Raw genomic sequence first — 13,633 nt, forward strand, 5'->3', positions numbered from 1 at the left:
AGATTTTATAAAAGGGCCTGCTGGTCCTAGATCAAAAAGATTTATTTATGCAACTTGCAATGAAATCTGGAAGCTATCAAAATTGAAGCTGCTTCTCGTCTAAGGGAAATAGACCAGGCTAATTTAGAGAAAGTACTTGCAGTTGTTGATAATAGTATTAACACTTTCTTCCCGCATTTACACATTGGATAATATTGTTTCCCCTTTTGTTGATATTGTACATGATGAAGTGTCTGTTTTGTATCATGGTCAAAATCAATTGCGTTCAATTATGCAGCTTGTATGGACTATGCAGACTCTGAAGATGGGGAAGGTTCCATGGGATTATTTGAACGCGCCATCTTTATTTTTACCTTTTAACTTGACAGATAAACAGCAGTTTATGTCCATGAAGGATGCTACATACACTCTTTTACATATTGAAAAGTTGAACCCTTTACCATTCTCTGTGGCCGAACCTGACTCAGCTGTCTGGCTCATCCATGGGGTAATAACCCTGCTGTTTTCTTTGTTTAAATGTAGTTCATGTATGAAACATTATCCCCTAGGCCGCCTCGAACCCTTAGGTAGTGCATTCCTTTGTGAGGTGTGGTCGTTACCATTCACATACAGATGCCTACGGGATGACAAAGAGGTTTATCTTACTAGGGAATCATGTGATTCATCGCCAGATCATTCTCTTGTTTGCAAAAATATACAGTTGCATGGCGTTTGTAACCTTACGGCCCCAAATCTGGCATGTGTTTTGAAGGGAATCCAGTGCCAGCTATTACACCAACTTTTACTCTACTTGCAAACAGTAGTTATCTGCTTTTAAATAATGAGAAATGCTGCGGCATGCTTACCGGCATCCCTTACATTGTGACAGTCTCACAACGTGTGGTTTGCTGTAAAAATGTACTTTTTCCACCCCCACACGGGAGGCTCGACATCTCAATTTGGCCTTCCATTCTGACCTTGAAGGCAGAGTTCAATAAATTGAGCAGAATAAGAGCACTATTATCCGAAAAAGAAGTTGCGCTCGCATCTACCCATGAGACATTCGTCCTTCACGTGGCAAACAGCAGGACAGAGGTGCAAGCCCTTCTTAATACTGACCTCCCACTGCATTTCGGTGCCTTGATTCATACCATTTTCAATGCCTCTCATACTACAGGCTCGGCCCATTTATTTAAACTTGTGGGCTCTGGCCTTGTGACTTCTTTCCAAACTATATTTGGTGTTATACTGGCATTTATTCATTCTATTTTTTCCAGCGTCTTCGGTGGGTTGCCACTATTACTTGCCTTAGCTGCTGGAGTTCTGCTGTTGATTTGCCTGCTGGAAATGGTTGCTCCTCCTGTGGCCCTACACAGCCCAGACCGGCTGCTGATGCTTCGTAGCCATATGCTTGAATGCTACGGTACTCTGCCCCTGGCCACACTCAGCGTGGTTTATGGGTTATCCTTTCGTTTCGCATACTACACTTGTGTGCAACCAGTCTTCACCTGCTTGGAATGTTCATTTGAATGGGCATTGGATCTTTGCCTCTCCAATAAGGTATCCCCTGCACCGGATTTCGACCTGCTAATGAGTCCCTTAGTGGCCCATGAGCAAGAATTTTCCAGTGTTGGGATTATGGCCTACGCGGCTGCGCTTGGAGTTTTGGGGCAATGGGATATCTGTGCAGCGGCACAGGATTTCCTACAACGGAGTTATATCGAGCATCAAGCAAGTTGTCCAGTAATGGTGCTAGAGGCACCCATTGTTGAGGAACATGTATGTTCATTCTGTTTACATGCCTGGATGGCGTCTCTTTTTTCTGACGATTACAATGACTTCCTCTTGGAGGCTGTTGCAACTTACTGCTCATACACCTTGATGGATTAACTTGGCTGGCATCCATCATCTGCCGGATATTTTTTTATATATTTGTTGCTTTTTTACAAATTGATTTTTTTCTCCCTCAGACACTTGTGCAAAATTACAAATTAACTCTCTTTGCCTAAATTTGAATTAACATCCATATAGATGCTCTTGATTCTTGCTCGCACTTCTTGAAATCTGTATTCACCAAAGACCACTGACCGTTGGCCTGACCAGGAGAGGGTGTAGTGAGGCAATGGGATTAACTGCGGACATTGCTAAATTAGCATAAGTTAGTATATGCTTGGCCGCCATTCTGCCACTTTGTGCACACAACACTACATGGCTCTGTTCTCGTAAATACTCTGCTTGCGCTTTTTCACATGAGAACTGTCTGCCTTTCACACATTTAGCTGTACACCGCGCTCTTCGTCTGCACAGCGTGTTCAAGGTCGAAAAACAATGTATGCTATTGATTCAGTTTGGTCAGTCCCACGCCCATAGACAAAATATGCAACACAGCTGCACTACTGATACTCGGGTGCTTTTTAATATGGCATTACATGCATGTGGAGGCACTTGGAGAAAACCTTTCCAACGAAGAAGAGCTATGTTTGTCCTGAGATGTAAATCATTGCATCTAATCTTGGAGGTCTGAGGTCCCCCTGACAAAGCCTAGAGGTCTTCTATTATTATAATAAACTAGCTCATAGCACGGGGAGGGTGGTAAGGCGCTGTAGTCCTGTTTCCACTGTCTTTATAATATGGTTTCCCCTTTTGTGCTTTATGGAATTGTAACAATGCTGATTATTTTGTTCTTTTGCATTTTGCTGCTAGTATTGACTTGTGTACTGCATTATAGAGCATGTTAGTTAAAATAAACATTTTAAACTATACAGTGTCTCTGTTTACTCACGTTGTGGACAAGTTTGGGTGTTTGAACAAAAGAGTGCTCTTGTTTCCCACTACTCCTGAGAGGAACGAAATCGCTTGTTCTAGGTTGTCTAATCATTGGTAGCTTCGCTGTAGTACGGAGAACGAATGAGACACTATTGCTAGTTGGATTGGGGTTCTAGGTACTGAGGTGGGTTTTTTGGTACACCACAATACACCGAGGTCCTGGTTTCCTGCGCATAGTTCTGTATATGAGCAGAATCCCTGCAATACCCCTTTTAAAGAAGTTAGGGCAGAAGTTAACTAGAGGCTCATCTTTTGTTTGCCAGTAGTCACTAAAATTGGTGAGAAGTTATAGCTCACCAACTTTCTAAATATCCTGAAGGATGCCAATTACTAGATGCTCGCAGACTAGTTTAAGGCCTAATTTGGGCACAGATACTGCCCTTGTGGCTGCATTGAAAAATGTCAGGTAAAATTACAATTGTGTTTCGACCTGAGTCATTCTCCTTTGCAATTCTGTTATCCTGTTATCTCCAAATAAGGGTAGTAATGAAAAAATGCTATTTATTCAATGCCACTTTAAAGCTTGGTTGTTAATGCTAACATCATCTCTAGATTGAACTATGCCAATGCTTGATACCGTGGCCTTCGTAAGTCAGCTATTTGCAAGCTTCAAAGCATTGAGAACATGGGACCTTAGGTTTGATGAATTTCAGGAATTTAGATAGGTTATCTGAGGCTTGCCATAAGATGAACGAGTTGCCAGTTTCTAGAAGACTCCATTATAAGGCGCTGTGTTTTGCCCACACAGCCTATAATGAAATGTGATCCATGCTGTTTATATTTGCTTCTGAGACTGAGCGATCCCTTCAATCTGGCTCTTTCTCCAGCTGTCAGTCACCCAATTTAGAAAGGCTTGGCAGAAGTGAGGGATTCCTTCTTTTTTGCTGTTTCTGGTATTTGGAATACACTCTGTCTTGACATACAACAAAATAGTGGACCATCTTATGCTTAGGAAAGCTTTTATAATTAATCTATTTTGTTGATTACCCTCATATCTTTTGTGATATTGTGAGTCAGTATACGGCCAAGATGCCTTAGGACTTATAAGTGACAACTCAACTCAGCTCATATCTTGCATGTATAGATTATCAATACATTTAGTAGATTCTTTCTGGCATTACATTTAGGGCTGGTGGCAATTTTAGAAGACATTGAGCAGAAATGATGGACTGTGGCTGTTGTCACCTGGTTAGGGAGAGTTGGCATTTGAGGGATAGCTGAGATGTCTGGCCGCTGACCTATGGATAGACTGAGAGATAGCCAGGCAGAATGTATGACAGTATTCTACATGCGTTTAGGGTGCCTGCATTTAGAACGCTGTCTTTAGTACGAACGTGTCTTTAGGGCACATTTGTTCAGCACACAAGTTGTTTTAACGGCTTGCCTTAGGGGGTGCTGGATGTTGGAATAGCTAATTTACTATTCCAACTCCAGTCTGTGCATCAGTAGGGAAGATGTTGGACTTTAAATCCAACACCATTCCGCCAATGCGCCCCCCTAAAAGCAAGTCATTGTTAAGACTTTTGTGCTGAACGAATGCCTGCTAATGCCCCATTCATTCTATTTTTGGCACTGTGTTGGCACATTGTGATTACGGCTTTGTCTGAAAGGACGTTTCCCAGCCAAGCTATGTGAAGCCTGAACATATGACTTATGTCTACCTGAGGCATACTTCTTCTGCATAAGACAAGAACCTCCATGATCAGTTTCTCAGAGTGTATTGTCAGAAAGTGTTAGAATTTGTTTTAATGTATGTCTTGTTTGGTTTTTCTCCATGGTGGTGTCTTTGGCAGCAAAATGCTTGTAAAGCCTCATTCTGCTGTCAAACTTGGCCTGTGTCTGTCAAACGTAGCATAGGTTTGATATTGTGTATAATACGTTAGCAATGCAAAAGCATTCCAAAAAGAACACTCATTTGTGCACTACTTGTTGCAATGACAAACTGGCAACCATGTTGTCTGCTTCGTGTCTCCTCTGCCCTGTTTAAGGTTGCCCTTTTCTCTTCATTGGCTACGCTAATTGATAATATTAGTTTGGGGATTTGGGAACAACCATTATAGAAAATATAGTCATTCATCTCGCAGGACATTTTGACAAAATTCATAACAAATTATGAATTTGATAATGCATATTGCCCCTACTAGATTTAAAAAAAACATTGCTATTTTAATAGATATGACACTTTGTGCAGGGGGCTTCAGAAAAGACTTAAAGCATGGTCATTGTTATAACATATGCTAGTAGAAAGCATTAGTTCTGTTTTTGTTGGAGTGACCAATCAATTTGCAGGACATTGATGAGCAGCCTCACATTCTATGTCTCTGTAACTGGAAGAAATACTTGTATCCTTTGAATGGAAAAATATTGTTCTTTGAAAGTTATTTAGAGACAAATACCTTTGTTGCCCCTGTTTTAGACCTGATGGCTGCATGGATGTAGCTCATGCATCACATATGAGAACTACTTACTGTGGGGTGCTGACAACAGCTGTTTTATTTTCATCTAAAATAGCGCAGATTCATGGCAAATAGTTTGCGGGCAGTAATATTGCCAACTGATTGTCAATCAGTCATTCAGGATCAGAATGAATGAGAGGTGCATTAAGAATCAAACCTTTGACTTTTGAGTCAGACACCCAAAATCAAGTATATTAACCATTAAGCTCAATAGTTTGGTACCTGTACATGTATGAGACCTCAAACAAGTATATGTTTTAATGTCCCAATGAGCACACTGAAAACATATATTTGTTAAACAATCCAGCAGGAGAGGCTCTAAAGATGGAATGAAAAATATTTTTTTGAGCTCATTATCATTTCAAAGAAGGCAATTTAGAAGAACTGGCAAAAAGTGTCATTCTCTTGACATAGCTATGTGAAATATAGGTCTAATGTGTTTGTATTGAAATCTGTTTAAGTTGTCAAATCACTCATTCCCCTTTTTAAAGATCTCTCTCTCAGTAGAGTATGAATATTGTCATAACATATTTGCTGATAAGATTTGACCAATATGTGTAAACTGTTAAATGTATTGCTTTATTTTCTTGTTTTGGGTCTAAAAATGCCTCCATCCCGTTGTTAGCACTGCATCCACTGATCGTTATTTTAGCCCCCCCCCACACAGAAGTTGAGGTTTAGTTGCACCACTTATGTCTATCTGTACATCAAACACCTTTGGAACTTGTAAAAGATGGACTGGACACACTGTAAATAAACACTTGGGCAGTGAATTTGATGATTTGTTCTTGCTGGTAACACCATTTGGTTTGGTTTGGGATAAGACAAAATAGAAGCAAATCCTCTTCTCAACATTTATAAATCAGAAGCGTGAAGTAGGCTAGTCTTCCTTCTTCTGTACTTCATGGGTACTGTTTATGGAGGTATTTATGTAACGCAGTGCTTGCATAATAACAACAGTGCACTACACATAGCAATGAGAAGACATAGACGCTATGATGGGAGGGAGGAAACAATGGTTGAATTCATGTATAAGAATAACAGATGGGCAGTCCTTGGTCATGTGTACTTTGCATAACCAAATGCTGTAAACTGTTGTATCAGTTTCCCATTACCTTTTTGTGTTTGTTCGCATAATGTGCATGTACTTACTTGTGGCACTGATATAGTGTCATTTTGACACCACCTTTATACGTCTCAAATGCATGACCTCAACTTGCACTTAGTACATGTTTGAAGTGCATTCACTGTAGAATCCGAGATCTCATACATAATATGGTGTGCCTTAACAGTATTAAATGCAATAATCTTTGAAGATTTGATGAATAATCTATTCTCATATATTTACGATGTGATTAGTTTAGAAAAGATAAGGAATTTATGTAATGTGTGCGCTACTGTTTCAAGAATATTTCATATAAAATGTAGTTTAAGCCATACTTACATTAAAAGATTTACTGTATGCTACATGCAATATGTATTTATTGTACTGACAAGTTATATTAATTTCTGTTAAACGTGCACAAGCATATTAAATGTGCACCATTGGTTTAATAATTTAAACTTGCCCTCTCTAGGCCTCTTTTCCATTCTGCATAGAATACTGTTTTCGATTGCTGTTTACATGACTTTTCCCTTGCAGGTATATTCACACGCATTGTTAGTTTGAGAATAGGCACTGTATTAGCAATAGAGAGAGAGCCTGAGAAGAAGACCTTGACAAAACAACATGGAGAGCCAGAGAGTTAATTAAAGGGTCCTATTCCGCAATGTTACAACAGTGTGGAACCCATGATGATGGGAACAGATGGATGGTACTGAAGTGATTTTAGTGTGAATAACTGGAGTCTGCACTGTCTGATGCTAGTGCCATTTTTCCTTGGACTTTGAGAGGTTTACACCTCCATGCTTATTCCCTTTAATAGTTGCAGAGTGTGGCTTAGGCTAAACACTCAAATTACTCCTGACCCAACAAGACTATTGACGAAGCTTCTGCAATGCTGACACCTTCCTTTTACTTCCCATACTTTCTTGTATTTTACTATTTTTCTGCATTCCTATGAATTTTGAGATTCGTTAGACTAATGAACTATCATCTTTTGGGCTTTAACTTAGATGGTTCTAGATTTACTCATTTGTAGGAAGGGGGACCGGAAACTATTCTCTGAGCACTAGATCTTAATGTTGATCTTTTGTATTATTGTGACTGAATTTCTTGTTTAATTTAATACTGGTACGCCTCAAATTCTTTAGGAGGTTGGGTTTCCCAGTTGTTATTTTGTATCCTTGTAGCATGATGCTGATATTTGTGTACCTTAACTTGTTTTCAAATTTGTAATAAACCTTCTTAACTTTAGTCACTGATTCCTTGTCTTTATTGTGTAGCCAAATAGGTTGCACAGTTAATTGGAATTGAGTGATGCAATGTTAACTGCCATTACCTCTCAGCCGGAAAGAAAGGTCAATCGGAGGACGAATGGTAAGGGGGTTGGCCCAAAACGCTGCATCAGCACAAATTACCACAACACATTTCATACTTTTAATCATATTCCAAATTTTCTTGGGCCCTTCAAATGTAATTCTCTGAATGTTCTCATTCTTTAACATAACAATCTGTATTGCTTAGTGTACAACAGATTGATTCCTCTAGACGAATCTGCACTATAGAAAAACTTTAAATCAATTTAATATATCCCACCCATTATGTCTGTGAACCCAAGTTCAATAAGAAGTAAATTATCCTTTTAAGTTCTGGAGTTTGACCATGCAGGTGTCAAAAAGACATATTGTAACAATATGCACAGAGTTGGCCCCTTTCAACCAGGGGGTTCTTTGACTAGCCTCTTTCAGCCATTAGCGTGAAACTTTGTCTATCATATCTTGCTCAGCCCATTGAAGTATCTCTCCCTTTTATTTGGTTCTAATGTGCTAGCGCTTCATGCGCTATCACATTAAATAGAGAACATAATAGTTGTGGCAGCTGGGATTGCAATTCTCACATTCCTTCTCGAGAGACACATCATTTATCTATCAGTCCAATGAGTGACTAGTGCATTGTCCTGGGTAAGTAGAACTAAACAAGAACTACTAAATCTCTTTAATGGACATTCACCACCTAAATACATTAAGTGACCGGATCTTTCACATGGCTATGACTTTAGTTAAGGGGGATAATACCAATTCAGCTCCATACAGAAACATCGTCACGATGATGGATTACAGAACTTAGCTTGTTTTTTTCCTTAGCTCAGTACAGAGAGGACAAAGAAAACAATGCTTATATGTTAAAAATGAACAATGTTGGGTAAATAGTATTGTACAGCTTGTTTTATTTAAATCTAAATTTTCTTTCAAAACAGCTCCTTTATAGTAGAAAGGCAACCCTCCATGTCAACACAATCTCAGCGCCCGATGGTGCTCAAAACTGGAGTGCAATTCAATGCAAAACTAAGGTAAGGGAGCCCACTTTTGCTGGATGCTATGCTGCTTCTTGGAATAGACATGTGTATGTACAGTTGTATGTGGTATTGGTATAGCTTGAACCTAGCCAGCTTTGCAGGGTGAAATGCATACTTTTCCCATTTTGTGTTGCTTAACTGTTGGACTTGGTCCTTTCTGCAGGGACATCCCCAAACATAGTGCCTTCATTCCTCATATTTTACTGAACCCGATTTTGTTGGCTTTAGGACTCTGCACACTTTATCACTAGCAACCAGTGCCAAAAGGCTTGTGTTCTCTCCTAAAAACATGGTAGAATTGACTTATGCCCAATTGGTACATATAAGTTGTCCTGTAGGTCTCTAGTAAAGTGATAATGCCTGTACCCTGGGTCTGTAAATGAAATGCTACTAGTGTGCCTGCAGCAATGATTGTGCAACTCACTTAAGTAGCCCTTTAAACAGGTCTCAGGCATGCCATTGCAGCTTGTGTGTGCAGTTTTAAGCTGCCACTTCGCTCTGGCAAGATAAACCTGTTGCCAGGCTCAAACCTTCCTTTTTAATACAAATAAGTCGCCCCTAGGGTACAGACTAAGCAGCCCACAGGGCAGGGTGCAATGTATTTAATAAATAGGACATGTAAGTTTAAGTTGTACATGTCCTGGAAGTAAAACTCACTTAAATTATTTTTTCACTACTGCTAGGCTTGCCTTTCCAATTGGATAACATTGGATTTACCTCATTACATTCAATAAACTGTAACTTCCAAATGAGGCAGGTACCCAATTTATGTTTGGTGTCTTTGGAATTGTAATGAAAAACCCTCTCTTATGGTAAAGTCAGATTTTAAATTACAATTTTGAAAATGCCACTTCTAAATTCATACTGGCAAAGTGTTAAGGGAGCCTTGTAGGCAGTAACATAAACAAGTCCAGTGGCAGAAAAGCCAAAAACCCTTGGAGCAAACGAGCTGGAGCAGCTGCTCCATCGCTAGAAAACAGAATATCTGGTCCATTTATATGAAGCCCTGATGATAGTCCCAGTACTATTCGCCTGGGACTTGAAACGCGTTGGCATTTTGGGAGGCATTTAGTTAATTCTGAATGCGGCGAGAGTTGAAGGAAATTATTGGATAAAGGATTGATATACTTTTCAGATACTCTTTTGACACTGGAGTTGGAATAACACATGTGGTTCATAACATTGGATATTTTCATGTTTATTACAAAATTTTGTATATGATGTAAATTTTCCTAAAAAGTGTTTTGCATCAGATTAATGTATGAATTCATTTGCTGCTTTTGTCATGTTGCAAGCTGTTGCCAATAATTTTTTCACAGTGGCTAAGTCCATTTTTGTCTTTAAATGTATGTTAATGTGAATTGTATATACGTGTAAGTTCATGTGTGAATTTGATAAGTCTGTGTTTCTTTTTCAGTCCAAAAAATTGTTTTGATCAATTTTTAAATTAATAAGAAACAGGAATGGTCTAATAAAAATTCCATTCGGACAGATAAAAGAGTTGACTGTTCGTTACTCCATGAGTAGTAGAAGTATACGGTAGTACGAAGCCGGGTTCATCGTTTTGTGTTCTGAACTTCTAAAAAGTTGGCATTTTCCTGCCTTAGCCATTTAGTGTCTGCACCCTATCTCTGGGTCACATGACTGGGTGTAGTTGACAGTTGACAGCCACACACAATAGGAAGATTAGATGTACCTGGATGGGCCATTACTGGTAGGATGGGAAGGTGGAGATGAGCACAGCCCTACTTAAATTTGAATAGGCTGTGTCCTGACTCCACACAAAGGGCTGCATACTCCCTGTATTTAGTCTGGAGCGTGGGCAGGAATGGCAGTAAGCCTGTGGACTTCAAAGAGAAACATCTAGTACCTTCTCCTCACTTCAAGGGAAGGCCCAGGCATAAATATTGGGTCTCAGGCGGCAACTCTTCAGTACACGTCTGGACCTGTGGATACTCTATCAGGAAGAAGGATGGCTAGACTGCCACTCTGCTGGATTGCTGTTTTGAAGGACTGTTGTCCTGCAGTATTGATTGGCTTCCTGCCGCCCTCTTTTTAATCCAGGACCCCAGAGTGACTTCAGGGGCTAGTTGACTGGCCTCCTGACTCAGGGACAGAAGGCTCCAACAATCTATGAACCTAGAACCTGGACTCTGCCAGCTGTGAGCCCTGTTGTGTTAAGTGGTGCCACCCCAGCCCAGAACACTTGGAAGTGGGCCTGAACGTGCTCTGCCAGTCCATCTGTGGGCCCAGTAGAACTGATGCATCTCCTATGCTGCGAGCCACAATCCTAAGCACAACTGACGCATCGTCTTTGTTGTGAAGGTTCTCTCAGCGCAAGAACTCAGCATTTACCATTCAAACCTGCATTAGAACCACCGCCTGTGCTAAGTTTTACCAATACAAGCCCTTGCATCTTAAATCTCATGATGGCAACATAGGTTCCTGCAGTGCAGCCTCACATCTCCTCGGAACTCACGCGTTGCCTCGATTAAGCTATGTATCCTCGAAGCCGGACTTCATCTGCAGGATCCTCGACAATGATGGAGGACCTCCCATCACAACTTTGCAGCTCCTCAAAACTGATGCATCACCTCGGCTGCGTGATGCATCCTCCGTATCGCACTTCCAACTCTCCTCAATCAGGATTTCTTGTACTCTTGTTCAGCGGGCCTAACTCTGTCCCTGTAGTTGGCCAGCGCTCCATCACGGTCAGCCTGAACTTATGACTTTGTCCCAGTCCAGCACGACCAGATATACACAGTTGGTGCTTTGTGCACTATTTTCACTGAAATCTTTAAAACTGCATAGCTCCAGTTCAACGGATTGGATGTTTGTCATTTTGGTCTTGTTTTATTTATTTAAGATTAATATATTTTTATACATCTGGTGTGGGATCCTTTTGGGGTGTGTTCTTACTGTGCTACTCTTTAAAGTGCCGTACACATACTTTAGACATTGCCTCTAAGTAAAACCTGACTTTTTCTGTGGCAAGCTACCAGGGGTGAGCACAGGTTTATTTAGGGCTTGCTTGTAACTTCACCCTGACAAAATACAGACTGTCTTATGGCCCTGAACAACTTAAGGCACTTTGGCTGGTCTGCTTGGAAGGCTGGCAAACACTGCTTTAGACCCAGTGGTAAGCCCACGTATCTGTTCCTGTTGCACTTTTTCAGCTAAGTTACGTGATTTCTGGGGCCTTTATCTACTGTACCAGGGGTATGTTGGGAATTAGAGCACCACTATTTTAGATTATCTTTCTCCTCTTGTTGTCAGGTGTGCCAATTTTACTCTGCTCTGTGACCTTAATATTCATTTAGAGGAACCTAGGTGTACCTAGGGTGCCACACTTACAGAGGATTGGAATGTGTTAGACTTGGCTCTCTGTATTTCAACCCCCACTCACGAGGCTGGCTACCTCTTGGATCTTATTTTGTCCAACATTGAGGATCTCCTCGCTGCGGCATCTATATTGCTTCCTTGGTCAGACCACCTGGCAGTACCATTTACTATCAGGACGCGGTCACTGCTGTTATATTCCATAAAAGTACCCCAATATAGGCTTGGGTAACATCCCATCCTTTCACCTCTATTCATCCCTACACTACATATATAACGGGCTGCTAGGACTAACCCTTTACCTAGTTATGGTACTTCTTACAGAACGTGGGGTTTTCCCTGACCAAAGAGCCTCATACATTATGCAGGAGGATCCTTGGATTCTTGGAATCACAGCAGGGCTACCATCTCCTGCATAACAACAATGTATAAGGTTCATTCCCGATGACATTCTTAGACCGACAGTGGCACAGCAAGGTAAAACCCATGGGGATACCTCCGGGTATATAAACATCACATCTTGCTGAGATAGAGGGAGGAGATCAGGACTTTCATGCCGACACACTGACACAAGACACTGAAGCCCCTGCATACAGATACTCCAGCTTGCATTAGTCTGACATCCCTTGCGGGGTGTGCAACCCGAAACCAGGACGGGGTCCCACAGTTTCTCACTTCAGGTAATGGGGGTTGACTCTATCCTAGAGGGATTCTTGGCTTAATACCTACATACATGCTAGGTACACTCAGGTACATCAAGTTAGGGTTGCATCGTAGGAGTACGCATTTTATTATCATGTATTTTATGCACTTACCTGTATTCATGGTTATAGCAAAATGGCAGAACTCTACCACCCTTTTGCTTTCCTAGTATTTCCAATCATCTATATCTGTTACTGTCTAATGATTGTTTCAGCACACCTCTTTTACACTAGAATAACGAGTGTTCAATAAATACTGATTGAAAACGGCCCTACTGTTTATTCTGTGTATCTCTCTGAGACTAAGCGAACACAAGTGACTGAGTGAAAAGTAGTACGCTGTTTCCACGGTCCTGAGAGATCAGGGTTGTTATGTTCGATAGTTTCCACAAACTATTTTCTCCTTGGTAAGAGGAGTTTCTAGTGGCACTTAGAGCTAGCCGGTATACAGGCTAACATACTCAGTGGGGGTGCTCAGAATAAGTCTGGCACCAATCTTACAGTGTATGTTGTCTAAACACGCAGATCCTGTATATGATTTATAATTTTATTTATTTATTTATTTATTTATTTCTGGTATTTGTAGAGCGCAGCATTCATCCCAAGGGATATCAAGGCGCTAAAAAAGAAAAGGCTGCTGAGGTTTATGCAGGAGGGGTTAGTATTTGGGAAAGAGGTGTGTTTTGAGTTTTTTTCGGAATGAAAGAAGGTTTACGGTATGTCTCAGATCAATCGGTAGTTCATTCCATCGTTTGGCCGCCAGGTGGGAGAAGGCCCGTCCTCCTGTCCTTGTTCTATAGATGCGCTTAGGTTTTGCTAGGGCTGAGTTAGTGGATCGCAAGTTCCTGTTTGGAGTATAAAATTCAATTTTCCC

At 40.8% G+C, this 13,633-nt stretch overlaps 1 protein-coding gene across 1 annotated transcript in view; it reads left to right on the forward strand.

Moving 5' to 3' along the window:
* Positions 1-13,633, forward strand: part of STAT4 (signal transducer and activator of transcription 4) — a 772,166-nt gene that overhangs the window by 343,423 nt on the left and 415,110 nt on the right. Inside the window, exon 10 of the mRNA XM_085648785.1 lies at positions 8,621-8,713. Coding sequence (XP_085504911.1) covers positions 8,621-8,713 — 93 coding nt within the window. The remainder of the gene's footprint in view (positions 1-8,620; positions 8,714-13,633) is intronic.

Source organism: Triturus cristatus, chromosome 3_2 (genome assembly GCF_964204655.1).
Source record: "Triturus cristatus chromosome 3_2, aTriCri1.1, whole genome shotgun sequence".
In the NCBI taxonomy this organism is placed as follows: domain Eukaryota; kingdom Metazoa; phylum Chordata; class Amphibia; order Caudata; family Salamandridae; genus Triturus; species Triturus cristatus.